Source organism: Macaca nemestrina, chromosome 1, assembly GCF_043159975.1.
Source record: "Macaca nemestrina isolate mMacNem1 chromosome 1, mMacNem.hap1, whole genome shotgun sequence".
NCBI classification, from domain to species: domain Eukaryota; kingdom Metazoa; phylum Chordata; class Mammalia; order Primates; family Cercopithecidae; genus Macaca; species Macaca nemestrina.
In genome coordinates, this window is record NC_092125.1 from 218,420,179 (window position 1) to 218,447,553 (window position 27,375).

At 47.4% G+C, this 27,375-nt stretch overlaps 2 protein-coding genes across 12 annotated transcripts in view; one reads left to right on the plus strand and one right to left on the minus strand.

Annotated features, from left to right (window-relative positions):
* The window catches only part of LOC105473222 (zinc finger and BTB domain containing 17), a 34,922-nt gene extending 33,195 nt beyond the window's left edge, over window positions 1-1,727 (plus strand). For 5 of the 9 annotated variants that reach the window (XM_011726897.2, XM_011726896.3, XM_071100120.1 and 2 more), the window contains 5 exons: window positions 79-199; window positions 392-522; window positions 855-1,064; window positions 1,152-1,262; window positions 1,341-1,727. In XM_011726897.2, the coding sequence (XP_011725199.1) occupies window positions 79-199; window positions 392-522; window positions 855-1,064; window positions 1,152-1,262; window positions 1,341-1,624 (857 nt within the window). In that variant the 3' untranslated portion in view covers window positions 1,625-1,727. The remainder of the gene's footprint in view (window positions 1-78; window positions 200-391; window positions 523-854; window positions 1,065-1,151; window positions 1,263-1,340) is intronic. The other 4 variants (XM_011726901.2, XM_011726905.2, XM_011726899.3 and 1 more) reach the window with 1 other exon arrangement.
* Window positions 1,728-3,109: 1,382 nt separating this feature from the next.
* LOC105473221 (spen family transcriptional repressor) overlaps window positions 3,110-27,375 on the minus strand; it is a 99,922-nt gene continuing 75,656 nt past the window's right edge. For all 3 annotated transcript variants that reach the window (XM_024790146.2, XM_011726894.3, XM_011726895.3), the window contains 9 exons: window positions 24,611-24,736; window positions 24,150-24,263; window positions 22,685-22,798; window positions 21,272-21,372; window positions 7,314-15,489; window positions 5,895-6,404; window positions 5,534-5,728; window positions 4,671-4,829; window positions 3,110-4,268 (listed from right to left, as the gene is read on the minus strand). In XM_024790146.2, coding sequence (XP_024645914.2) covers window positions 4,137-4,268; window positions 4,671-4,829; window positions 5,534-5,728; window positions 5,895-6,404; window positions 7,314-15,489; window positions 21,272-21,372; window positions 22,685-22,798; window positions 24,150-24,263; window positions 24,611-24,736 — 9,627 coding nt within the window. In that variant the 3' untranslated portion in view covers window positions 3,110-4,136. The remainder of the gene's footprint in view (window positions 4,269-4,670; window positions 4,830-5,533; window positions 5,729-5,894; window positions 6,405-7,313; window positions 15,490-21,271; window positions 21,373-22,684; window positions 22,799-24,149; window positions 24,264-24,610; window positions 24,737-27,375) is intronic.

The window sequence follows — 27,375 nt, forward strand, 5'->3', positions numbered from 1 at the left end:
TGGGTGGTGAGCAGCCATGCCCAGGGCTGGGAGGTCACGGGGAGGAGCAGGCACCAACACCTTCTGCCCGGTCCCCAGGTGAGAAGCCGTGCCAGTGTGTGATGTGCGGTAAGGCCTTCACCCAGGCCAGCTCCCTCATCGCCCACGTACGCCAGCACACCGGGGAGAAGCCCTACGTCTGCGAGCGCTGCGGCAAGAGGTCCTGCCCCCTCCCCCACACCCGTTGCCCAGGCACCCCACAGTGAGGGGCTCAGAAGACAAACTGGGGACTTGGGCTGACTGCTGCCCACGCCCCAGGCTCTGGTCCCAGGGGTCCTTTTCAGTCTAGAGGGTGAGGCAGGAGGCCCAGGTTGGGGCAGTTTCATGCGAGTCCCTCCCTGTGGCCCCACAGATTTGTCCAGTCCAGCCAGTTGGCCAATCATATTCGCCACCACGACAACATCCGTCCACACAAGTGCAGTGTGTGCAGCAAGGCCTTCGTGAACGTGGGGGACCTGTCCAAGCACATCATCATCCACACTGGTGAGCTGTGGCCCCCGCCATGCCTGTTCCTTCCCAGCCCCTGCTGCCAGGTGGGGAGCACGGGGAAGGAAGGGACCCCCAGACCCTAGCCTCAGGTGCTAGCTCTTGCTGCAGGTGGCCTTGAAGGCAGTTCCGTTCAGATGAGGACCCCATTTTCCTAGAGGTTCCAGAGGTGCCAGTGTCACTAGAGGTACCTGTGCAGCTCTGGTGGCTGCCCCAGAGCACCTCCTGCTGTAAAAGACAGGCTAGCTGAGCAAATGAGTTATTGAGGGCCTCCCACCCCACTCCTGTGGCCCCTTCCCCAAACGCCAGAGAGAACCTTGCTCCCCTAGGAGAGAAGCCTTACCTGTGTGATAAGTGTGGGCGTGGCTTCAACCGGGTAGACAACCTGCGCTCCCACGTGAAGACGGTGCACCAGGGCAAGGCAGGCATCAAGATCCTGGAGCCCGAGGAGGGCAGTGAAGTCAGCGTGGTCACTGTGGATGACATGGTCACGCTGGCCACTGAGGCACTGGCAGCGACAGCCGTCACTCAGCTCACAGGTGCGGGCTGTGGGCAGCAGAGGGAAGTCACAGGCAGCTTGCTGCCAGGGTGGCGATGATGGGGCAGTGCCCGTGCCTTCACCTTAGGCCCTGCGACTCTGCCCGCAGTGGTGCCGGTGGGAGCTGCAGTGACAGCCGATGAGACGGAAGTCCTGAAGGCCGAGATCAGCAAAGCTGTGAAGCAAGTGCAGGAGGAAGGTGAGGGGGGCCACCCGGGTGTGAATGTGGGCAGAGCCCGGGGTTCTTCCCACTCTGACTGCTGCCCCACTTCCACAGACCCCAACACTCACATCCTCTACGCCTGTGACTCCTGTGGGGACAAGTTTCTGGATGCCAACAGCCTGGCTCAGCACGTGCGAATCCACACAGCCCAGGCACTGGTCATGTTCCAGACAGACGCGGACTTCTACCAGCAGTATGGGCCAGGTGGCACGTGGCCTGCTGGGCAGGTGCTGCAGGCTGGGGAGCTGGTCTTCCGCCCTCGGGATGGGGCCGAGGGCCAGCCCGCACTGGCAGAGACCTCCCCCACAGCTCCTGAATGTCCGCCGCCTGCCGAGTGAGCTGGCGGCCCTTCTCCTGACTGTTTATTTAAGGATGGATGGCACCCTGGAACTGGGAAGGGTGGCCTCTTCCCTAGAGAGAATAAATTGGATTATTTTCTAATGCTGCCTATAGGTCCCTGTGGGGTGGGTGGGAAGCTGGCAGCTAGAACTGATGCCACAGAAAGGCTGTACCACCCAGGGACCAGCCTGCCTGGGAAAGTCAGCCCGTCCCTCTTGCTGAATGCGACTAGAACCAGAGCCAGGCTGGCTGCTTTGCCCCAAGTTGAGGAGTGGGCAGTGCACTCGGGCTGGAGAGACCTCGGCACCACGTGCCCCATGCCCTCATCCCATCTTGTTTGGAGGCTTCTCACCTGCTCATCTTTACAGCCTGGCCTCCCCTCGCCCCACAGCTATGACCCTGCTCCCCTTCTGCCCAGGTTGGGGAGAGGTTGGGAAGTTGGGGAAGGGACCAGTAGGGGTGGCCACCAACTGCTTACCAGGGCACAGGCAACCCAGAGCAAGCCTGGCTTACAGGCCACTGCTGCCAGGCTTGTCTCAGGAGTCCTTCCAGCCAGAGTGGCCAGGTAGGCCAAGGAGAGTGCCAGGCCCAGGCCATTGCCCTGGCTCTGATGGGCCTAGGGGAGCAGGTGGATGCTACACTTGCTTCAGGGTTACCTGGCCTGAGGACTAAAGCCAAGCCAGTGCCATCATCTTTTGGGAAGATTCAAAAGATGGCATCTCTGCCACCAGGCTGGGGGCCCAGAGGGACAGGAAGGAGCAGCCAGGGGCTTTGATGGGGAGGTAGGGAGCTGGTGGAGCAGCCTTCTCACTTCTGTCAGCAAGGAGTCAGGAGGTACCATCTCCACTCCCTTCCTACAGTTGGCCCCGGCACCTGTGGTCCACCGTTCAGAGGGGGATACCATCTTCTCAACACCAGGACAGGCCCATTTGTAGGAGCCCATTGGTATTGCAAGTGAGACCACCAACTTTGTAGTCCCCATGTCCCTGCCCCAACTCCACAGCTTGTAGAGGATCCAGCTGCAGGGGAAGCCCGTCCCCAACTCCCATCCTCCTGTCTAGAGGCAGATACAGGATCATATGAGTCCCAAGGGGCCCCAGCAGGCCACTGCCTCTGCAGGAGCCAGCCTGTTTCACACTGGGAGAAGGGAAGAGGGGGCAAGAGACAAGAAACCAAAGCTTGCTAAGATGTTTCTGAGACGGCATGGGGTGTGGTTATATTCTGTATCAAAATTGGAAGTGCCTTCCACATTACCTAAGAACCAGTTAGGACCTGTGAGAAATGGTTCAGTGTCCGTGACAAAAATCTCCTTTGTACAAGATAATATCATCCTTGGGGAGGAGTGACTAGGAGGCAGAAGGGAGATAGTTCCCATGTACAGACTTGGCATGGGGAGCAAAAGCGGGATGAGGGCTGACTGTTCCCATAAGCCAAGGACCCATGGTTCGTCCTCCCACCCAAGTGACAATCACATTCACACTTGGTGTGTTTTACATTTTTTAATAAAGTTTGTAATCCAATGGACACACAAAACAAAACTGCGCTGAGAAAAACAGTTTCATAAATTAATAAGTGTTAGGAAGTTGGGGAAGAGGTCAAGGTAACAGGAAGAGGGGTTAGCCAGTCTTTTTGTACAGGTGCCATGTGACACTTCCACATCGCGGGAGCAGGACCCGTGCTGTACCGAAGCGCACTTATACAAATGAGTGGGCAATACAAAGTCTGAATATGAAAATAAGATTTCCTCTGAAAACACATTTTTGGCACAGATTAAAAAAAATGTATGTCGGGGGATTTGATTTTTTAAGTCAGTATTATATATATTTATATATATTATATATTTATATATACACACATCCCAAGTTCTGCATATCCCACCAAGAGAAAACCTTTCTGTTTGCTCTTCAACTGTAAACTGTACATCCCGGTGAATCAAAGACGGTGGCAGCAGGAGAATTAAGGTGACGCATCCGAATGAGCAAGGGAGATGGGGGCGGACAAAAAACCCAATGAAATGTTCCTTGACCCCAAGGTCTCAGCAGAAGTTTGAAGTCCTTCCTGCGTTAGGAGTCCACGATGTGTGTCTACACACACCGAGACATCCAGAGTGTCACAGCCTGTCTTCACTGGGCAAAAGTCCAAGTCACTAATTTAGTGCAAAGGCAGTTCTGTTTTCTTGTTTCTTAAAAACAAAAAAAATTTTTTTTCATTCCACTGCCCTGTTCCTTTTCTCCAAAAAGAGGAGAGAGAAACCCAGCCCCAGGGTGTCTGCGAGTCCATCGGTTGGTGATGTGTCCTTGGGCTAAAGCATCATGTAAACATACAAGGTAGCAGCACCACTCCCAGAGGAAGTCTGTCCGACTGAGCCGGGCGGCAGGACAGCGAGAGGCTGGCCGTCTGGCAGTGGAGTCTGTCCCCTTCGGCAGCTTCTTCCTCTGCTTGGCTGGGTTGTCCTTTGTTTTTACTGCAGGGCCCTGGGAAGATTCACTGAGGTGATAACCACTCAGTGGCTCACACGGAGGCAATGACAATCATGAGGTGGGGAGAGATGTTGGAGATGCTGGCAAGGAGGTCAGGGGCCAGGCGGGACAGGTGACTCTCAGAGAACTCACAAGGCGGGAAGATCTGCAGCACGTAGGCAGGCTGGAGACAGGATAGAGAGCAAAGTGGGACCCTCTCTTGACCCCCACAACTCCATTTCCACAGGGGCGCCCTGAAGAGGCCCAATGCTAAGAGCCAGGCCAAGTCAGTCCCCAACCAGCAGGTGTAAGAAAACTATATACAGGAACCCCCTGGGGCCCTCTTCCCTATCTTTAAACTCATGGAAAACCTGTGTTCTCAGTGGTTCCCTGGGTTCTCTTCAGGATGGGTGATGGCGCCCCGCCCTATGTGCTCTATTGACTTCTGTCCAAAATGCCCCTTTACCCACCTCTGGGAAGCTCTGCGGCCAGATCTAGTGGGTACCAGAAGAGTCAGTCCACCTACCAACCCTGACCAGCCCCACCTGTGGGTGTGTATGTGAAGGAAGGACACAGGACAACCAACCTGATTAGAGCCAGGGTTGGGAACGTTGATGATCCCTGCCGCCTGCTTAGCCTGCAGGTAAGTGATGAAGGCAGCCTTGAGGGACTCGGTCTGGCTCACAACATCCTCTTGGTCGCGGCCACAGGGCAGAGCCAGCAGCAGACAGTAATCTGTCTCCACCTGAGGCAGAGGCCAGCCGCCAGTGAGCAGGGGCCTCTTAGTCAAACAGCAGCCCACATCCAACCCACGGTATCAGGTCCACAAAAACCCCCACCTCTGAGGTGACTTTAAAGTCTACCCTGATATTTGAATGAAAGAAAAAAAAAAAAAAAAAAGCTTTTTCAACCTGAGAAAGCTGATTTAAAAAATAATTTTTAAAAACTGTAAAGCCTTGTTTCTGGGTCTAGAGGTACTTTACATCCCCCGCCCCAAGTAGCAGCATAGTGGACTCTTCATTGCTCACTTCAGTAATACCGGCCAGGCACAGTGGCTCAGGCCTGTAATCCCAGCACTTCGGGAGGCCGAGGCAGCCAGATCACTTGAGGTCAAGAGTTCAAGACTGGCCTGGCCAACATGGTGAAACCCCATCTCTACTAAAAATACAAAAATTAGCTGAGCATGGTGGCGCCATGGTGGGGCATGCCTATAATCCCAGCTACTCAGGAGGCTGAGGCACAGGAATGCCTTCAACCCGGGAGGCAGAGGCTACGGTGAACAGAGATTGTGCTGTTGCACTCCAGCTTGGGAGACAGAGTGAGACTCTGTTCCAACAACAACGAAGTTAACGCTTCCATGACAGATCAGGGAGATGGGCTGGCAGGGACTACCTGCGTCTTCCCTCCCTGTAGGTGGGGCAGTTGCTCACCTGGGCCTGAGAGTCTTACCGTCATCCTTCGGGCAACCCCTTCCAGCTGCGATGCCTCCAGCCGCATCCTCTGGGCGATCCTTAGTGGGGGCCCTCCTTCAGAAAGGGGCAGGGACCGATGGGCCAGGACATTGTTGCCAGAGACGAAGTGGAGCTGCACAGCAGCTGTGTCATTCTTCAGGGCCAGCAGGCCCTGCCACACGATGGGGTACTTCTGCTCAAAGGGAAACAAACAGAAGTAAGCTCATGGCCGGAGGGCTGAACCACGCTGGACACAGCCAGAGGCTGTAGCTTGCGGGTCTGTTAACTAGGAAATCTTAGTACATTTGACATGGCATAAAATCTAGGGGCCAGGAAGCGCAGCCCCTGCTCATGCTTACCTTCAGAAGCTGAACCATATCCACGGGTCTCTGTGAAGTCAGGTGTGGAGAGGAATCTTGTTTGGGGGTTGGCTGGAATTCAGTGTGTGGCAGAACCAGTCCTGGTGGGGTGCTGGGGCCAGAGGTTGTTGGGACAAACAACGGCTGTTTTGGGGCAGTCTGAGTGGGAAGAGGGACTGGAAGGTCAGGCTTCATGGAGACAGACACAGGGGAGGGGAAGGAAGTTGGGCCTGTTTCCACTTGTGCCCTCTGAACCTGGGTATGAGGCTCAGGCGGCCTGTTTGCAGGTCCAGCTGGGAGGCGAGGCTGCTCTAGTCCCGTCTGAGTCCCCTTTGCCTCCTGGGACACTTGAGGCATCTTGCCGCTTGGTGGCTGGCCGGGCTGGCTGAGTTGGGAGGGCGGGCAGGGTGGTGCTGTCTGGGCAGGCTGTGTGGACTGCACAGGCTGGGCTGGCTGTGTGGACTGCACAGGCTGAGGGGGCTGCGGGGGCTCACCTTCAGGAGGAGGGCCCTGGGGTTGGGAAGGAAGGCAAAGGGACAGAGTCAGTCTGTTGTGCACAAGACCCTGGGCCCAACAAATGACTCAAAGGGCCATAGCGAAAGGGTAAGATATGGCATCTCCCATTAAGTCAGGCCCACAGAAGGAGCCTGAATCGACGGAGCTGCTCTCGGGGTTCCAGGTAAGGAGAGATCCCTGATTACCTGCTTCCCACTGACACCACCCAGCAAGAGCTCCCTCCCCATATGCAGAGCTCCCCATGATATCATCTAATTCTTTCATCTCAGGACTAAGAAAGCTCTTTAAACTCACGAAAAGACCAACATCTTTAGGAACTAGCTGACCAGTTCACTTGTACTCAACCACTATCTTTACCAAAAGGCGGATTTCTTTTTCTTTAAGTAGGGACAGGGTCTCACCATGTTGGCCAAGCTGGTCTTGAACTCCTGACCTCAAGTGATCTGCCAGCCTTGGCCTCCCAAAGTGTTGGGATTACAGGCGTGAGCCACTACGCCCGGCTGGTGTTTTTTGTTTTGTTTTTGAGACTGTGTCTCACTCTGTCACTGGAGCGTAGTAGCACAATCTTGGTTCAATGCAACCTCTGCCCCCAGGGCTCAAGCGATTTTCCCACCTCAGCCTCCCAAGTAGCTGAAACCACAGGTGTGTGCCACCACACCTGGCTAATTTTTACATATATATATGTATTTTTGTAGAGATGGGGTTTTGCCATGTTGCCCAGGCTGGTCTCGAACTCCTGGGCTTAAGCAGTCATCCTGTCTGGGCCTCCCACAGTGCTGGGATTACAGGCATAAGTCACCACACCTGGCCCCTGATTTCCTTAACACATCTTTGCTTTTAAAGCCTGCTGAGCCCCACAAGCACATGCCCAAAAGACAGTGGGGAGATACCTGGCCGGCTCACCTGAGCAGCTGTCTTGGTCCGGGAAGGCAGGCCAACAGAGGAAGCAGCAGGAAACTGAGTGTGTGTGAGCTGGGCTGGGGGGTGGTAGGTGCGGATGTCGCCGTACCGGTACTCTTGAAACAGCTCCCCGCTGGAGTGCACAATCTGCACCCCGTGGGTCACCACCACAGGAGGGGTCAGAGGCAGGCCCTGGAGTTGGTTACTGGGGGTAACTGTGAGGATACGGGCCTCACTGTGAGGGGCAGGGGCAGGAGCAGGGAGGGGGACGGGGACAGGGACAGGGACGGGGGCAGGGGCGGGGGTGGCTTTGGCATCTGGTGTCTTGGCAGCTTCCTTCCCTGGCTGCTGAGGGGCCTTGCTGGCTGGTGGCACCTTCACGACCCCATCCGCGGCCCTGGGCTGCTCGCTGACTGCTGTCACATGTGGATGCACCATGATCCTCACATCCCGCGGCACGGTATAGGGGTGCAGTCGGTACTCAGACTGCATGACTAGTACCTCTGACTGCACAGGGGCTGTGGCTCGAGCGACGGGAAGGTGATAATGCACTTCCTCCTCGGGAGGGTGCTGGGAGGCCAGCGCAGGCACGCCAGCTGGGGCTGGCTGCGGGGTGCTGGCACGCTGTGGGGCCCTGACCTCTATTTGCTGGGGCTGCAGCGGAGCCCGAGGAGAGTGAAGCGCTTCTGGCCGGATGCTGTAGGTGATACTGGGCAGCGTGGGAGTGTTCATTCTCACCTCGCCCTGCGAGAGGTGGCTCAGGGACACAGTCTGGGTGATGCTGTGGGGTGGCATGATGACAGACTGCTCTGGGTGGATGCTGGAGATGAACTGGGGCACTGGAATGCCTGCAGCCAGCATGACTGTGGCATTGGTGGAGAGCGCCGTGGAGGCAGTGCTGCTAGGGTGGCTTGCCCTTGGGAATGAGGACGGCCCGGGTCCACTGGGTCGAGGAGAATGAGCGTCGAGCTTTGTGGCTGCCAAATGGGAGACAGTTCGATCTGCTGGGATGCTGGGCCCCGAGGGGACATGGTTTACTTCTGTAGGCAGTTTGCTGGGCAGAGCAGGAGGGTGGTGGGGCGTAAGCGTGGACCCCAGGTTGGCCGGCTGAAGGACCTTGGTCTCAATTTTAAGGGTGACGGGGTCAGCAAGCTTTTTGTTTGTGGTGACAATGCTTGGGGTGAGGACCAGCTGGTTGTGAACCAGCACAGGGGGCGTGTTGATCCCCTGGGTGAGAACCTTCACCGTGCCTCCCTGGGTGACAGGCGTGGACACCGAGAGGTGAATGGGCTCGGGCTTCTCCAAGGATGGCCTATCGGCCTTCACAGACGAAATCACAGGAGAGGCGTTATATGTCTGGGCGGTCAGTACCAACGTGGAATGGGTGGCCACGTTTGCATAGCCTGCAGGAGCTTGAGGACCTTTGGATGGAGGCTGCGATGCTGTGACAGAATCCGGTTTGACCTGGGACTTGGACACCGACTGCTGAAATTCAATGTCCATTGCACTGGCCGGGGGGATCTGGCTGATCTTGGCGCTGATCCGCTGTGGGCCTTCAGTCTTCTGCCCTGAATAACTCAGGAGCACAACCCCTTCGGAAGTGTTCACACGCAGTCCCGTCCCTGAGCCTGCGTCTGCTGGACGATCGTCGATCACAGGCATGGACCCTGGGTGAAACCGATTGTTTTCATTAGCACTCGCTCTCTGTTTGCACTTTGCTGACGGCGCAATCACTGCCCCTGCCATTGTCACCGTGCCTGTTGTGGCCGTCACACCACCAGATGCAGCAGTAACCGCACCCGCTGTGACGGTCACTGCACTTGCTGTGGCATTCACTGCACTCGCGGCAGCATTAACCGTGCCTGGGGCGGCATTCACTGTGCCCACCGTGGCGTTCACTGGAGTGGTGAGAACATTCACTGGCCCCGTAAGAACATTCACAGGCCCCTTCAGGACGTTCACGGGTCCAGCAGGGGTGCTCACCAAACTTTTCAGTGTGGTCACTGAGCCCTTCACGGGACCTTTCAGGGCATTCACTGGGACCAGGGAGACATTCACCAGGCCAGTGAGCGCACTCACCAGGCCAGTGAGGGTTTGAGGAGCTGGTTTTGCCAAGGTTATCTTCTGTGAATTTTCCAAGTCAATGCTGACAGGCATCCGGCTAATAACAGAGGTAATTTTGGGAGCAATGACTGGAGCCACCTTTTCCTTGTCAGCAGCTACCGGCACCTCCGAGGCTTGTGTCTCAGAGTTGTTTGTCACTGGAGCTGTTGTTTTTTCTTCTAAAGGCTTTTTAGATTCAACTGGAGGGGGCGGGGCCTCATGTAGGCAAGGGGCAGCACTGACAGGCTCTGCAATGGCCGTGGTGACACTTGTGGAAGTGACACCTGTTGCAGACACATACTTGGGGTCCATGAGAATCTTCCTCAGGGTGCTGGAGCTGGTGTCGACATCAGAGGCCTTTGTGTCTGGGGGAAGAGCTGGAGATGGAGTAGACTGAGCCTGTGACTCCTCCTGCCTTGTGATCCACTCTGTCACCTTAGTAGGGGGGCTCTGATGTGGGATCCCCCCAGAGGAGACAGGAGGTGAAAGCTTTGCTGCAGTTACAGAAGGCAGTGTGGGTATGGGGATGCTTGGATCGCTGGGTGGGGTCACCGGGTCACTCTCAATGATGGAATGCACCCTGAACCTGGCTTGAGGTTCCTCATCCACCGGCACTGGCTGGGGGGGCTGGGGAAGGTCTGGGGGCACAGATGCTTTGGTTGGAGTCCTTTCCTCAACACTGATCTCTTGGGATGAATTCTCTGTGGAGGGAGTCTTGCTTGGGTCAGAAGTACATGACTGAGGAGGAGTGGAATGGGGTTTCTCACTCTGCTTTTCTTCCTGTGGGGCTTCGGGGTGCTGTAGTGTTGTCCCCTCATTTGCAGCAGGACTCTCGCCTTGAGCTTGGTCAGATTCAGGGACATGGCTCTCTACAGGCACCACCACTTTCTTGTTTGTGTTCCGTTTGCGGCGTGATCGGGTTGTCTTCTGGCGCCCTTTGTCTTTCCGAACAAGAGTGACTTCCACTTCTTTAGACCCTTTGGCTTCTGGCGCCGAGTGTGAGGTTTCACTGCTATTTCCTCTGGCTTCCTTGGTATCTGTTGGGCCTGCTGAGGGGTCAGGAGCATTGACTGGCGGCCTCGAAGATTCTGTAGCAGCCTCAGTTTCCAGGATGCCAGATACAGCCTCATCCGTCTCCACTCCTTCCTCAGAAGGCTGCAGCGCCTGTGCACCTGCGTGGGGCTGCAGATCTGTCTGGGATTCTCCAGGAAAAGGTGGAGGTGCTGGGAAGTTTTCTGGCTCCCCAGAAATGTCATTGATGATGGAGCCAATGGCCGCAGCCAGCTCTGTTTCACTTGCTTGGTGTGCAGGCTTGTCCCTGTCTTCTGGGGCAAGGCCCTCTGGTGCATCTGCCTTATAGGCAGCAGAGGCAGAGGCCTCAGCAAGCTTTGCGATGTGTTCCACGGCCTGCTCCAGCTCCATCTGCTTGGCTAACTGGGCGGCTTCTGGGGACGGCCCAGAGGCAGACGCGTCTTCTCTCTCTGATTCCTTGTCTGGATCAACTGGATCACTTTTCAATTGGGATGATAAACCATCCTCCTTTTGGGGACTCTCACTTTTCTCAGGGGAGACTGCCACCACCCCGGGTTCCCTCTCCCCTGCCTGTGCTGCAGCCCCCCTGGGACTGACAGCAGCATCCACATTTTTCAGACTTGCAGATTTGTCCACTGCTAACCTGGAGTTTCGAGATCTTCCTCTCTTTGATTTGGAGTTTTTTTCAGGGGCCGGTTTTTTCTCTACAACTTCAACAGGGGCGGCTTCAGGGAGATTTTTGTCTGTGCCAGCATCTTTTCTGTCACATTTCTGTTCGTTCCCTGCCTCTTCCTCAGCGGCCTTGGGTTCCGTGGGGCTCTCTTTCACACTTATTTGGGGGCCCACCTCAGTGGTGGCCTCAGGACGTGCAGCATCCACCTTCGGTTCATTTCTTCCCTTTTTCCCTTGGGGGCCACCACCAGCTGCAGTTTTCTGGGACCGTGGGGACCGCCATCCCTCAGGTGGCTTGAGTGTTTCTGCAGGTTCCTTGGTCTCGTTCTCCTCCTCTTCATCGGCTCGCCGGCGTGTCTTTGGAGGCCTTCCCCTCCGAGGGGTGGTGGGAACCGCCGCGGCCTCCTGAAGCTCTCGCTCCAATCTCTTTCTGGTCACTCTTGGTTGCTCAATGGGCTCTTTGACAGGAGAGCGGTTTTCATGGTCACCCATGGTTGCATAGACGCTCCTTACATTACGGCGCCTTGTTCGGCTAAGAGGCAAACTTGGTTCGGGATGTTCAAGGTCTGCAGCAGAGTTTTTAGAAGCAGTCCTTGTAATCTTCTCTGCCTCCATCTTCAATTCCAAAAGCTTCTGTGCTTCTCCCCGAGGAGAATTGGACCGCTTGAGTTTTTCCCGGTCTATCCTCTCACTCTTCCTTGTGACGGGCTTCTCCACGATACTTACTGCAGGTGCCTGAACAGGGGTCTTTGAACGCTTGCTTTTGTTTGGCTTTTTATCCTTTGTAGCAACTGGAGGATCAACCTCTAAATCTTCAGAAGCTGGGGGCTGAGCCTCAGGAACAGCTTCAGCTTTCTGGTTTGCATCAGGCTCAGCATCTGCAGTGGTGTCTGGCTTTTCAGCCTTTGGCTCACTGGCCTCCTCAGACTTCTGAGCTGGTTTTGAAAGTGGCTGGGTACTGTCAGGCTCTGGATCTACATTGCTCTCTGCCTGGGAAAACGAGGCCCCGGGAGTTGGAGGCTTGGCATCCAGATAAGGCAGCTGGTCACCTAATGAACCTTCCTCAACACCTGCCGGAATCACAGCAGCTTCTTTATTGGGGTCTGCTCCTGGGGGCAGGTCCACTTGTTCCGGCTGTTCCACAGGGGCAGGAGCAGGTTCAGACACAGGCTTTGCTTCTTCTGAGACAGTGGCTGGCTCCACAGTCTTATCTTCTGTTACCAAAGGCGCCTCTACCATTTTGTCACCAGCGGTCTTCTCTAGTGCTGATGGGGCTGACTCTAGAGTTGCGACTGTGACACTTGGAGGCCCAACGGAAGGTGGAGTTTTTAGTTCTGCATCTTTATTCTCAGGAGCAGATTCTGGGGTCTTGGGATGATTCTCTATATCTTCCTGTTTCTCAACCTCTTTGGGTTTCTGGTCTTTTTCTTTTTCTTTCTGTTGCATTCGTGTGAGCTCCATAAATCTGCTATGGAACAGAACTACTGGTTCTTGAATGGAATCAGTTGTGCTGTTTGCTCCCTCAGATGTCTGCTTACCATAGATCCTACCAGAAATGAAGTCAGAGTCTTCCTCTTTTCTCTCTAGATGCTGCAATCGCTTGGAATCTTGTTCAAAGATTGAGCTGTGTAAAAAACGAGAAGCAAACAATTCCTGCCTCTCTTGCTCTTCTTCTTTATGGTCCTCTTTCTTATCATCCATTTTCCCTTCTGAATCAGTCCTAATTTTCTTCTTTTTCATGTACCAGGATGGAATAGGTCTTGGAGCAGAGTCAACCTTTTCTTTATCTTTGTTGTTTCGAAAATTTGCAAATCGGGAGTCCCAATCAAGAAAAGACCAATTTTCTTCACGAGATGAAGAGAGGGATTTAGCTCTTTCAAGCAAAGCTTTAGTGTCTGGTGTGATTGTCTTATCCAATGCAAAAGAGTAAAATTTGTTCCTTTCTAAAGAACTAGAGAGTCTTTCATCTCGCTCACGTAGCTTGTCTTCTCTGTCCCTCAATAAAAAAGACAATCGAGAACTTTCATATAATGCAGAGGCTCTGGGTGAGTGGGATTTGTGTTCACCATCTTCATCAGAATCAGAAGGCACCTCTCCAGGTTCCAGATCTCGTACAGACCTTTTTCGAAGGCTATCTCTCTTAATTATGCTGTTTGGGAAACTCACATCAAATCTGCTGGCATCTTGTTTCATCTGAGAGTCCCAACGATTTAGTTCATCTTCAGAATTCAAGACAGATAGTTTTATTTTGGCCATATCTGCCATCTGTTCTCTCCTGCTAGAATCATAAGGATTAAATTTTAAAGACTCTTCCCTGACTGTTATGTTAGAATAGGGCAGGACTTTTTCATCTACTTTAGGAGACCCCTTTACTGACATTAGCCTAGGGGAGCCTATGGGATCCTCGTCTTCATGGAAGGAACCATGTCGGACACTGGGAGAACAACCAGTCCTTTCAGAATCTTCGCTGATTTGGCGTGAACTTCTGTAATTCCGTTCTCTCTTGGTGCAGATATCAAAATCAACATGATCCATCCTTTTCTTTTTGCTGGGAGGAGAGTCATCAGTGACATCTTGAGGGGGTTTGCCTACCTCGTGAACGAGGCTACGTCTTTCATATTCATCTACATCTTTTTTAGGACTGCCAAACTTCTCAGACTTGGCTATTTCCATTTCCATCTGCTGTTTCCTACGACTCTGCTCCATTTGTTTTCGGTAACTCTGCGTGTGATCGATGTCAATGCCAATTTTTTCTTCAGTATTTACTGAATGTGATTTCTCTTGGCCTGATTTACGTTCAGGTGTTTCATCACGAAGACTGCAGTAGTTTTTCCTAACGTCTTCTCTCTCTGGTCCTTGATCATCTAATACCTGTAGCTGTTTGAGCTGTGGTTTTGAGGGAATGGGTTTTTTTGATTGGATTTCTTGATTTTCCACAGATTCACCTGTTGGTTCTCCCAGTCTTGCTTGTAGGTCTGAGCTGGGCCTTGAGCCAGACCCAACAGAAATACTGGCAAGCTCCTGACAGTCTTTGGGGCTGGCAACAGTATTAAGTCTGTCCAGTTTGATTTTTTTAGATTCTCTTTTAAGAATTTCTTTCCTCACAGGCTTTCTTTCGGCCTCTCCTTCCCTCAGCAGAATGACCTCTCTAGAGGATACGTCAGGCTGCTTTTTTGAAAGCATGCGAGCATCCTCCATCTCTGGACTACTTTTCTTGACCTCTGGTTTTTGCTTTTCTGCTTTTAAATTGGAATCTGCAAAGCGCCTTTTCCTTGCTTCCAGCTTTTCCAGATCCACAGCACTTACCCCGTCTGCAGCCTGCTCAGGCTTGAGGTGCTTCCTGGCTTTAAGCCTGCCCTCCTTCTCCACCACTTCAACATGGCTTGAAAGCCCCTTTTCCTTTGGTACTTTCATTCTAACAGATTCCAGTTTAGACAAGTCAGACTTTGCAGGCTCCGTCTGAGAGACCTGAAGTTTCTGGTCCAGGGCTGAAGATTTAATAGTGTCATTATCAAGCTTGGCTTTCAACTTTTCCACAGGAGTGTGGTCAATGACCTTTCCCTCTTTCTCTTTCACTCGAGTCAAAACCACGCAAGGCATGAGTTCTAGGCGGTTTTTTGCTATTCCTTCTTTGTCAGCTTTCTCTCTGCTCAGTTTATTAGAACTCCTTGGCTTTTCAGGGCTTTGTTCTCGCTCATTTTCTTGGTCGGTTTCTGAAGACTGAGAACTAGGGGAGTGAACCTTTCCTTTGCGTTTTTGCTTGTCAGTTTTGTCCTTTTCCACTTTTTCCTTCCGTATTAAGCGTCTCTCTCTCTCCACTCTCTCGGGATCAAAAGTTCGTTCTTTATCTGTCTTTTCATTTTTTGTATAGCGCTCCAAACGAGATTTGTCAAGTTTCTCATATCTTGGAGGGGAAAGTGAGCTACAGCTTCCACTCCGGTCTGAGGATCGGCTGTAAAGCCTCCTCTCAGAATCACTCGGCAACCTCTCTGCCTGAGAGGGAGACGCTCCAGGACTCTGTGGACGTCGCAAGTGAACTGGACTTTGACTTCGTTCAATTGGCCTCCTCTCATGGTCTCTGTCCCGGTCGGACTCAAATCTTTCACGTTCTCTTTCTCGTTCCCTTTGCCTGTAACTATATTCCCTAATATCTTGTTCATAAGGATCATTCCTGTAATCCCTGTATTCCCGAGGATCATCATAGTATCGTGATTCATAGTAGTCTCCTTGGTAAGTTTCCCATTCTGAATAAAACTCTCTCCCTCGAGCTGGATAGTCCCGCCTGGAATCCTCAGGGTAAGTGCCTGGAGTTCGAACACTCTCATAATATGTACGATCTTGGTTATAGTCGTAGGATGCCCTTCGTTCCTCTCTGCCAAAAAATAACAAAGATATTAGTTCTTTTGTTTCCTCATCACTTATGCATGAAATCATACACGTGAAATCAGAAATTCCTGCTTCTAAAAAATCTTTGACATTATTTAATCATTTGTGAAACGATTAGTTTGTAGTGGTTATCCACTATAGCTTCAAGTAGCTACTAGGCACTTGAAATCTAGCTAAATTGAGATGTGTAAAATACACACTCAATTCTGTAGACATAGTTTGTAGAAAAACAACAACAACAATTTAGACCGATTATATGTTGAAACAATATTGTAGATATATTAAAGAAAATTAATTTCACTTTTTTTAATGTGGCTACTAGAAAATTTAAAATTACATACACAGAACTTATATAACTTACATTATGCTTCTATTGGACAGTGGTGATTCAACCCTTTTTTAATGTTTCTGGTAACTCCAGCGTGTGACAAAGCAGACACTAGTTACTGGACAATATCCCCACACTCCTAAGTCTCCCACAAAATTACTATATAGAATAATAAAAAGATATTCTTACCACAACTTGGAATAAATCCACTGTTTAGAAAAACAGATAAAAATTTTAACTAAAATCTTACCATCTATGTGACTTGTATGATACTGGTAACACTTCTATCTAATTCACAATTTTTAAAAAATACACTGGAACCTGGTTAAACTCTCTGAACTCAGTCTCCTCACTCATAAAATGATGGTAGCTTTTCCTCATAAAGCTCTTAAAAAGATTAAGATAATATCTGTAAAAACTTTCCTAGCATAATCCTAGGCAGGCATTTGGCCTCAGTAAATGTCACTTTCTCCTAGGCTGCCAACTAACAAACCAGGGATGACTACAAGCACCGAGAGAGAACTCCTCCAGTTTTAAGGAACTCACCACAGGTTTTCTCCCACAGGGACCTGTCTGGTGCATTCAAAATAGGATTAAATTTACACACAAGAACATATATTATATGAAATTAAATACACCTGTAACAGAGGCCAATTACTTCCTTCACTTGTTCATTCTCAGCAATGTTTGTTCTCTCACGTAGATACACCTGGCTCATTCTAGACAATATTACCATTAGCAGCTCACTGAAAGAACACTAGAACTCAATCCCCATGAAGTTACAGGCTTTGTCTTCTTGGCCAAAATTTCTCTAGCTCTTACAACAGCACTTGGCTCAAAGGACTCAACTGACTATTTGTTGAAAGAATGAACTTTAGAAAAATATATCAAAGCTGCTACTAAATAATGTTCCAACTCCTTTGAACAGCAAACAAAGCATCTAGACAGAACATTCCAAAACCGGAAACATCGATAACACATTATTTTATCTATATCTATATATGTGTGTGTGTGTATATATATATATATATTTATTTTTTTTTTTTTTTTTTGAGACAGAGTCTCACTCTGTAGCTCAGGCTGGAGTGCAGTGGCACAATCTCGGCTCACTGCAACTTCCACCTCTGGGGTGTAAGGGATTCTCCTCCTCACCATCACCCCACCCTACCCCACCCCCACGAGTAGCTGGGAATACAGGCATGCGCCACCACGCTTGGCTAATTTTTTTGTATTTTTGGTAGAGACAGGTTCACTGTGTTGGCCAGGCTGATCTCAAACTTCTGACCTCTGGTGATCTGCCCGCCCCTCCCAAAGTTCTAGGATTACAGACATGAGCCACCATGCCTGGCCTATTGTATGTACTTATATTGAACTTTCTCCGTTCAAAGAAAATACTTTATTGTGTATCTATGACATTTGGTTTAACTGGATTCAAGATGATCCTTCCATAGCTCCATGGGAATCAGATTCCGTGTCTAAATACTGACCAGCCAGCTCATAAATAACTGTTACTAGGCATGGAATCAGGCTAATTTAACTCATTACTACCATAAATACATACTTTGGGGATGTATTTTCCACATGAAGGTGAACACATTATATACCTTCTAATATTATAAAGTGAATAAGACACCTAGAATGGTCATTAGTTTACTGCCCATATTAATGGTAGGCCTGAGTCATATTTTAAAAACACAGTATCAAGGTATCTTTTTAATTAAGCAAACTAAAACTACATCTAAAAATATGGGGCAGGCATTGTAGCTTAGGCTTGTAATCCCAGCACTTTGGGAAGCCTGCTTGAGGCCAGGAGTTCAAGACTGACAGGATCAACACAGCGAGACCCCATCTCTACAAAAAAAAAAAATAATAATAATTAATAAAAATTTAAAACGCAGTAACATGAAAAAAAGTTTTGGAAGGCAGAAATATATGTATAAACATTCATGCTGGAGCACTGTTCAGCTTAACAAATATTTATTTTGCTGGGCCCCATGACAACAAAAGAAATAAGCAGTCCTGCCCTCAAAGAATTCAACAGTTTAAGCAGGGACAACACAACTGGCACTTGGACCATGTACGGGGACACTGAGGAACTGCAGAAAGGTTCAGAGAGAACTCTGTTCACAAAACCAAACAGTATCCAAAGTACCATAAGTAGATGTCATCTGAATCACAATGTGACCCTGTAAATTCATCTCAAGAACCACTATGGTAAAGGGTAAGCTCAATACACTAGCAGGTAGGAACCCTAGGTTTATCCCCAGCCTAGGCCCTTAGTGGCCTGTGACCTTATTAGCAAAAGTTCTTTCCATAAAAAGGGTTACATGACAGAGTATGTGACGGATCAAATGAAGTACTACTCAGAAAATGGGAAAGCCCTGTGCAAATACAGCTATTATTTGCATTCCTGAGCTGAATTATCATTAGCATTAAAGCATTTTTTTCATTCATGCATCAACTATTTAGTGAGATAACTTCCATTCTATAGAAGAGGCAAAGATCCTCAAGGTCTACGCAAGAAATGCATTCCATAAGCACTGCCGACTGAAACCACACGGGACAAACCTGGGTCACAGTGAAGTCCCACACCCTCCTGCTTCCTCATGAGGAGATAACCGCCATTTGAGAAGGATAAATAACCATGAGAAAAAACAGAACAAACCCAAAGCCAGTTAGTTCATCACTAAAAAAAAAAAAAAACAATGAGTTTTGGCTGAGCGCAGTGGCTCACGTCTGTAATCCTAGCACTTTGGGAGGCTGAGGCAGGCAGATCACCTGAGGTTGGGAGTTTGAGACCAGCCTGACCAACATGAAGAAACCCCGTCTCTACTAAAAATGCAAAATTAGTCAGGCGTGGTGGCGCGTGCCTGTAATTCCAGCTACTCGGGAGCCTGAGGCAGGAGAATCATTTGCACCCGGGAGGCGGAGGTTGTGGTGAGCCAAGATCGCGCCACTGCACTCCAGCCTGGGCAACAAGAGCAAAACTCCATCTCAAAAAAAAAAAAAAAAAATAGGTTTTAAGTAGTAATATACAAAAAGTAACATCCACATTACATTATTCAACCCTTACAAAACTGCTGTTTTAAAATATTTAATGTACACAGAGGATTTTAATGGATTTTCTATGTTTTTAAGTGCAAGTAGGCCTCCAGGATGCTTTCTACTCACATATAGATAATTTCTTGTAAGCATTTACTGTATTAACAATTACTTCAAAGTGCTACTTGGGAAGCCAGGATGGAGAAGTTTTTCCTTTCCTGACATAAGACACACACATTCTCTTGCATGTGGCCACACAATTTTACACTCACTCTCGCTCTCTCTTACACTCACACAACTGAGAAAACAGCCTATTAAGCCTGATTTTCTAGCTAAAGGAGTGTTGATCTCTGAAGCTTTGTAATTTGGATTCTGATCTGGTGAGAAACCATCAAAACCTGACAAGTTTGAGCTTTTGAGAATTTGGCCGTAGGGAGCATTTTTCATTTAAAAAGCACCAAGTAGGCCGGGCGCGGTGGCTCACGCCTGTAATCCCAGCACTTTGGGAGGCCGAGGCGGGCGGATCACAAGGTCAGGAGATCGAGACCACGGTGAAACCCTGTCTCTACTAAAAATACAAAAAAATTAGCCAGGCGCGGTTGTGGGCGCCTGTAGTCCCAGCTACTCGGGAGGCTGAGGCAGGAGAATGGCGTGAACCCGGGAGGCGGAGCTTGCAGTGAGCCGAGATCGCGCCACTGCACTCCAGCCTGGGCGACAGAGCAAGACTCCGTCTCAAAAAAAAAATAAAATAAAATAAAAAGCACCAAGTAGGCTGGGTACAGTGGCTCACGCCTGTAATCCCAGCACTTTGGGAGGCCAAGGAAGGCGGATCACGAGGTCAGGAGTTCAAGACCAGCCTGACCAATATGGTGAAACCCCGTCTCTACTAAAAATACAAAAATTAGCCATGCGTGGTGGCATGCGCCTGTAGTCCCAGCTACTCAGGAGGCTGAGGCAGGAGAATTGCTTGAACCTGGAAGCCAGAGGTTGCAGTGAGCCAAGAAGGCACCACTGCACTCTAGCCTGGGCAACAGAGCAAGACTCCATCGCAAAAAAAAAAAAAAAAAAAAAAGCACCAAGTATTCAATGACTGTTGTACAATATTCCACTAAGAAATGAATTAATATATATTAATACTTGCTATCACTTAAACAAAAATGAAATGGCAAGAAGAGGTAGTAGAAAGGGAATGCATTCAACAGGGCTTGTGGTAGCGCAACCCTGACTTGGCTCATCTCGCCATGGAGCCCTTTTCATACTTTGAACTCAAGTGTCTAAAGGCGTTTTTCACACAAACTTTTTGTCTAACAGTACAGGGGTGGAGACCTAGTGGGAACATTCCAGAAAACTTAATCAGAGGCATGTCTGGAAAAACAGCTTCATCATATGGACCAAATTTCCATTTTCAGAAGTAATCAGCTATTGAAGATCTGGTGACATTATCTTAAGATGTTTTACTATATTTCAGTCTTTACTATATTCTTTACTATATTTCAGCAGAAAAAGGTATTAAATACTACATAACCATAACTGAAAGTATTAACAAGGGGAAATCAGGTTTGCTCTGCACATTGCCACAGTTGCCAGTTTACGTGTGGTTTGGCTTATTGATTCACTTTGAATATTTAAGAGATTCAACTTTAAAATAAAGCTCTTGATATTCTTTTGGAAGTTTTTGTTTGTTTTAGTTAAATGTATGAGCACATGTGTGGTGACAACCTGGATGTTGTCATTACTAAATATGTAGCCATTTAACAGTTTATAATGCACTCTAACATATATTAATACATTTACTTTAAGAAGTAACTGTAAGCGAGGTGATTTGTATTTATGATTAATGGCACATAAAGCAGACCAGGTGCGATGGCTCACACCTGTAATCCCAGCGCTTTGGGAGGCCAAGGCAGGCAGATCACTTGAGCCCAGGAGTTTAAGACCAGCCTGGACAACATGGAGAAACCCCATCTCTACAAAAATTACTCCAGCGTGGTGCAAGTGTCTGTAGTCCCAGCTACTCAAGAAGATGACGTGGGAGGATCACTTGAGCCTATGAGGCAGAGATTGCAGTGAGCCATGATCATGTCACTGCACTCCAGTCTGGGTGACAGAGTGAGACCCTGTCTCAAAAAAAAAAAAGTACATTATCACCTGGCAAAACAGTAACTCAAGCTCTAGGAGCATTCAGTGAGAAATCCAGACAGGTTGCTCCAAACCCATAGGAATCACCTGAAAACTGAATTCACAAAAATAAACCTGTGTTTCCATATGAAGTGATAAAAGAGAAGCGTTCTCTATTCTAGAATATAAAAGGAGGGTAAAGAGTGAAAAATAAAATTTAATGCCATCTTAAGTTTCTGTATTAAAACTCAAGCTACACTGATAAGTTTAAAATACATACCTTCTTTCGGCTAACATTTCATAAAAGTCTCTGATGTCTTGACCAGATTTCTCCATGCAGTGATAAAAAGCCAGCTGACTTTCCCGATTTGCAAAATCCACCTTTAAAAAAAAAAAAAAAAAGAGGTGTTTGATGCAAGTTTCGAATTTTAATGATGGAAAAATGTTACCAAATTTGAAATTTCTTCACAACATAGCCCTTCTGAGAAAATGTCAGGAAACGGCAATGTATCTCAGGTAAAACAGTCCTCATCACTGAAACTATATTTTATTAACCTGAAATCTCTCAAATTCTGTATAAATCGTGATAAAGGAATGAAATTTATAAAGTTTCAAATCCAATCGTGGAGTGAAAAAAGCAAAATGGAAAACTGAAATGGCAATTAAGTAATCAGATCAACTAAATCCAGCAATCTCTGTTGCCAAAACTACAGTTAGAATATAAAACAAAATATGGATGAACATTTTAAACTTTACTCACAGCTGGGCCTCAAAGTTATTCAAGCATATGATGTCCATCAGCTATCAATTATCTTATCATCTTATTTTTAAAATACTTCTTTCAACCTAACAACCATAGTTATTAAGTGCATAAATTCCTTCAAACTATCATGAACACAAGTTTTTAAATACATACACTGGACATAAAATTATGCTTTCAGTGGCTACCCACTCTTCAGGGGAGTAGGAAAGGAAAGAAAGACGTTCAGGATGCCGGACTGATACTATGAGGCCCTGGGTGTCAGACACCCATGGGTGACTGTGGTTGAGCCTGCGTTGAGAGTGTCTGTGTGAGTATCAGCACCCAGACACTGAGAGGCGCACTTCTTTGAATGAGAAGATTTTTAGGGAAGGATCTGTGGCTAATGGTTTAAAGATGCTGTGCCCACAAGTAGCTGAGCATAAAATTGTAATATTCCCCTTAAACACTAATGATACAGCATACATGTCCTGTAAGCCACTCCCCTGGCTGGCAGGCTGGCAGTCTATAAAATGCTAGTTACTAACGGCATGAGATTTTTTTTTTTTTTTTTTTTTTTTTTTTTTTTTTTTTTTTTTTTTTTTTTGGGAGATGGAGTCTCACTCTGTCACCCAGGCTGGAGTGCAATGGCATGATCTTGGCTCACTGCAACCTCCGCCTCCTGGGTTCAAGCAATTCTCCTGCCTCAGCCTCCCAAGAAACTGGGATTAACAAGCATGCACCACCACGCCCGGCTAATTTTTTTGTATTTTTAGTAGAGATAGGGTTTCAACATGTTCATCAGGCTGGTCTCGAACTCCTGACCTCAGGTGATCCACCCACCTTGGCCTCCCAAAATGCTGGGATTACAGGCATGAGCCACCATGCCAGGCCCAAGAGGGTGAGATTTAAATAGGACTTTGTTCTGCTTCTGTTTAAAGTCATTCTGCACACCTTAATTTTATTACCACCGATTTTTCTCCCTTTGGTCTCTTTTACAGCTGCTTGTGCATATTCAATTTCATTGTAGAGAACCAGGGCCATGCCTTTTAAGCGGTCAAACACCACCTGTAAAACAAACAAACAAACAAACAAGAAAGAAATAAGAGCCTCATCCACTGGACTTAGTGTCAGTCCCAACAAAATCCTAAGTCACAAAGACACTGATGAGAAAATATATATTTTTATATATTTTATTCTATTTTTAAAAAAAGTGTGATGCACATTGTAGAATACAAAATGAAAATGTGCAGGGACAGTTTAGAATCATAGATATTATGGCTTGAGATATTATGCCTTTATTTTGTTTTTCTGTATTTTACTTTGTTTTCTATGTTTACAAACCACTATATTGTATTTCAGTAAGCATTCGTCTTGTTTTGGCTGAAAACAAAAAAGCAAAACCAACAACAACAAAAAACACCCTTGAAAGGAAGGAAAAATTAAGAGTAACAAAGATTTTCTGTGAATTTTGGCTACAAGTAGCACAACTGTCTTAAGTCTGTGGATTTTTTTATATAGGCAATCTTTAAGATGTGTATTTTTCTAAACAACAAAACCTACATTTAAAAGTATTTTCTGCCAGGAACAGTGGCTATAATCCCAGCACTTTGGGAGGCCGAGGCAGATGGATCACTTGAGGTCAGGAGTTTGAGACCAGCCTGGCCAACATGGCAAAACCCCATCTCTACTAAAAACACAAAATTAGCCAGGCATGGTGGCACACACCTGTAATCTCAGCTATTCAAGAGGCTGAGGCTAGAGAATCGCTTGAACCTGGGAGGCGGAGGTTGCAGTGAGCTGAGATCCTGCTGCTGTACTCTAGCCTGGGTGACAGAGTGAGACTCTGACTCAATTAAAAAAAAAATTAATTAAAAAAAAAATAAAGTATTGTCAAGGCTATACAATATACCTACCACAGCGTAAACACAGTTTTAACGAACCGAGGCTTTACCTTCACACACTGAATTGGGTCTAGAGACCCTTTTCCTGTTGCTTATGGATGTATTACATAAAAAACATTGGTTAGATGAATATTCTGTTGTGTGAACTTCCGCTCATTTAAAAAAGTCTAATTACCTATTTAGTGTAAATGTGAACAACTATACAATCAGACTATCTAATTTTAATGTAAGATAAAATTATAAAAATCCCTAAGCAACATTTCTATTTCATTCTATCTAACTATACTATGAGAATAGTTTCAAAATTAATCACCTTGGCTGGTTCAAAATAGTTTTTCAAAATACAACTTAAGGCAACAGATGCAAATGCCCTTACTGACCAAATCTTAGCAAACATAATTTCAATGTGCTAGTTATTAAAGAAAAAGGCAACGCTAGCAATTGAGACTGAAGGGAGAGAACACCAAGACAAGGGAGTCAGAAGTCTGAACCACACACCAAAACCTCCCGCCTACCTTCACCACAGGCCCGTATCGGCAGAAATGTCGTGTTAAATACTGATCTGACACGTTCGAAGAAAGCCCATCTAGCCACACGCAGTTTGTAGGCATGCTCTTTCCAAAACCCAGCTGAATACAAAAAGCAAAATTTCTATTAGTAAAGTTCACAATTACTGTTCAACTACAGAATTCTGAGAAAACTGGTAGGAATCTTATCAAATCAACATCTCAAGTGGGAACCATCTGGTTAAAATTAAATTGAAATTTACAAAAAAGCAATCCTGCCTGGCTGATCAAGTGTTAATCAGATTATAGTATATAATAGGATAGGAATGCAAAGAAGTATATCACTTTTATGGTTATCTGTCTTACTGGGATCTTAAATACTAAGGCATATGCAAAAAAAAAAAAACCCTTCAAATCTTAAAAAACAAAGCAAATCATAACAGCACAATAATTTATGCAAATTCACTTACCTTGAGGCGATTATTTCCAAGATATTCCCCATCCATCTTCTTAATAGCTTTACAAACACTAGCAATATCACAGTATTGCAGAAACGCATACTGAGGAACTCCATTTACTTTCTTAATGTCAATATCCTGAAAAAAAACAATGAATACGACTTACCAATATGTCCAAGAAAATAAATTAGAACGAATCAAGTCCATGTAGGGTATTTATTTCTCAAAAAAGTTATATTCTCAATCATCATTTACTTAGTTAAAAAAAATTGTACACCTTAATACAATAGTAAGTTAGTAGTCTGCTGTAAAACACATAGCATTTGTTGTCACAAACCATGAAATCCGTCCCATGTGAAGCTCTCTGCAGAGGAACAACAGCATTGCAATTCAAAATTCAAAATTTAAAATCCCTATTAACAGCATTAAGAGAAACTTAATGATAATAAAGAAAAGGCAGGCTATTTAATGAAGTCCTAAGAAATAATTCCCTTCTGTAATATCTAAAATTGTTATTAGGGGCCAGGCCATTTAAAATATGATATCTGGGTGGGCATGGTGGCTCACGCCTGTAACCCCAGCACTTTGGGAGGTGGAGGCGGGCGAATCACTTGAAGTCATGAGTTCGACACCAACCTGGCCATCACAGTGAAACCCTGTCTCTACTAAAAATAAAAAATTAGCCAGGCATGATGGCACGTGCCTGTAATCCCAGCTATTCTGAAGGCCGAGGCAGGAGAATCGCTTGAACCCAGGAGGCAGAGGTTGCTGTGAACCAAGATCGCACCATTGCACAGGTGACAAAAGTGAAACTCTGTCTCAAAAATAAATAAATAAAATGTGATATCTGAGAAGATTAATACATCTTTGTTCTTTAACCTTTAAAATTAAAAGACAAATAAATAAATAACAGATAACTGTCTAAAGACAAAAGGAGCTGGAGCCCACATAGGCTACTGAATTCCACACCACCCATCTAGGTAGGCAGTAGAACTGCAATTAAGAGTATATGCTACTCCCACAAAACCAAAAGAATTTGGCAAATCAAAATAATTGAAAATGAGGTCATCCATTTCTCCATCAGCCAAGAAGGACGTTGGGGTGAGGCTGACATACCTATCAAGGACAATAAAACTAACTACCAGGGCTTCCAGTGCTTTGATGAAACCTCAGATGTGTAAGTTTCTGGCCAAGAATCTGTAATATCATATTGTTGGAGCATTAATTGGGGGTTGCGGTTCTCTATAAGTTTGCTGTGGCTGAACCAAGAAAGAAGGCATGCGCAGATTCCTACAGAAGTTACGATTCTATGAAAGATTTTGAGGAGATACGAAAGGCTGATATCTTACAAAATGATATATCCCAGCCCGGGTGTGGTGGCTCACACATGTAATCCCACCACTTTAGGAGGCCAAGGCAGGCAGATCACCTGAGGTGAAGAGTTCAAGACCAGTCTGGCCAACATGGTGAAACCCCGTCTCTACTGAAAAATACAAAAATTAGGCCGGGTGTGGTGGCTCATACCTGTAATCCCAGCACTTTGGAAGGCCAAGGCAGTGGGATCACCTGAGGTCAGGAGTTTGAGACCAGCCTGACTAATATGGTGAAACCTCATCTCTATAAAAAATACAAAATATTAGCCAGGTGTGGTGGCATGCGCCTGTAATCCCAGCTACTCCAGAGGCTGAGACAGGAGAATTGCTTGAACCCGGGAGGCGGAGTTTGCAGTGAACCAAAATTGTGCTATTGCACTTCAGCCTGGGCAACAAAAGCCAAATTCTGTCTCAAAAAAAAAAAAAAAGCAAAAATTAGCTGGGCGTGGTGGTGGGCGCCTGTAATCCCAGCTGCTCAGGAGACTGAGGCAGGAGAATCGCTTGAACCCAGGAGGCAGAGGTTGCAGTGAGCCAAGATCGCGCCACTGCACTCCAGCCTGGGTTACAAGAGTGAAACTCTGTCTAAAAAAATAATAACAGTATATCCCAAGATTACAAAGCTGTGACCAAAATATTTGCATTTTTAAACTGACTCCAATTTTGAGTCATAAAGGAACAGAAAACTTCTTGTACCCCTTAATCTAACAATGACTTGTGTTCCAGCCTGGGGCACAGAGCAAGACTCCGTCTCAAAAAATAAATAAATAAATAAATAAATAAATAAATAAATAAATAAATAAATGATTCAAATTAAAACTTCCTAATAGAACTGAACTGCTAACAGACGACATCCATATTCTAGCAATCCCCAAGGCATTTCTGATGTACACTGTGATCACAAAACAATCATACGCTAATTTGCTGCTTCTGTTTTTGGAGACAGGGTCTCACTCTGTCACCCAGGCTGGAGTACAGTGGCGTGATCTCGGCTCACCACAGCCTCTGCTTTCTGGGCGCAAGTGGTTCTCCAGCCTCAGCCTCCTGAGTAGCTGGGACTACTGAAGCAAGCCACCAACGCCGAGCTAATTTTTGTCTTTTTGTAGAGACAGGGTCTCGCCATGTTGCCCAGGCTGGTCTTAAAGTTCTGAGCTCAAAGTGATCTGCCTACCTCACCCTCCCAAAGTGCTAGGATTATAGGCGTGAGCCACCATGCTCAGCCTGCTGCTTCATTTTTACAAATATTTTTCTCTTCCAGATTTTCCTTTCAATCCACAGGACTAGAGATGGCATTAAAACAGAACCCAGGCCGGGTGCGGTGGCTCAAGCCTGTAATCCCAGCACTTTGGGAGGCCGAGACGGGCGGATCACAAGGTCAGGAGATCGAGACCATGCTGGCTAACACGG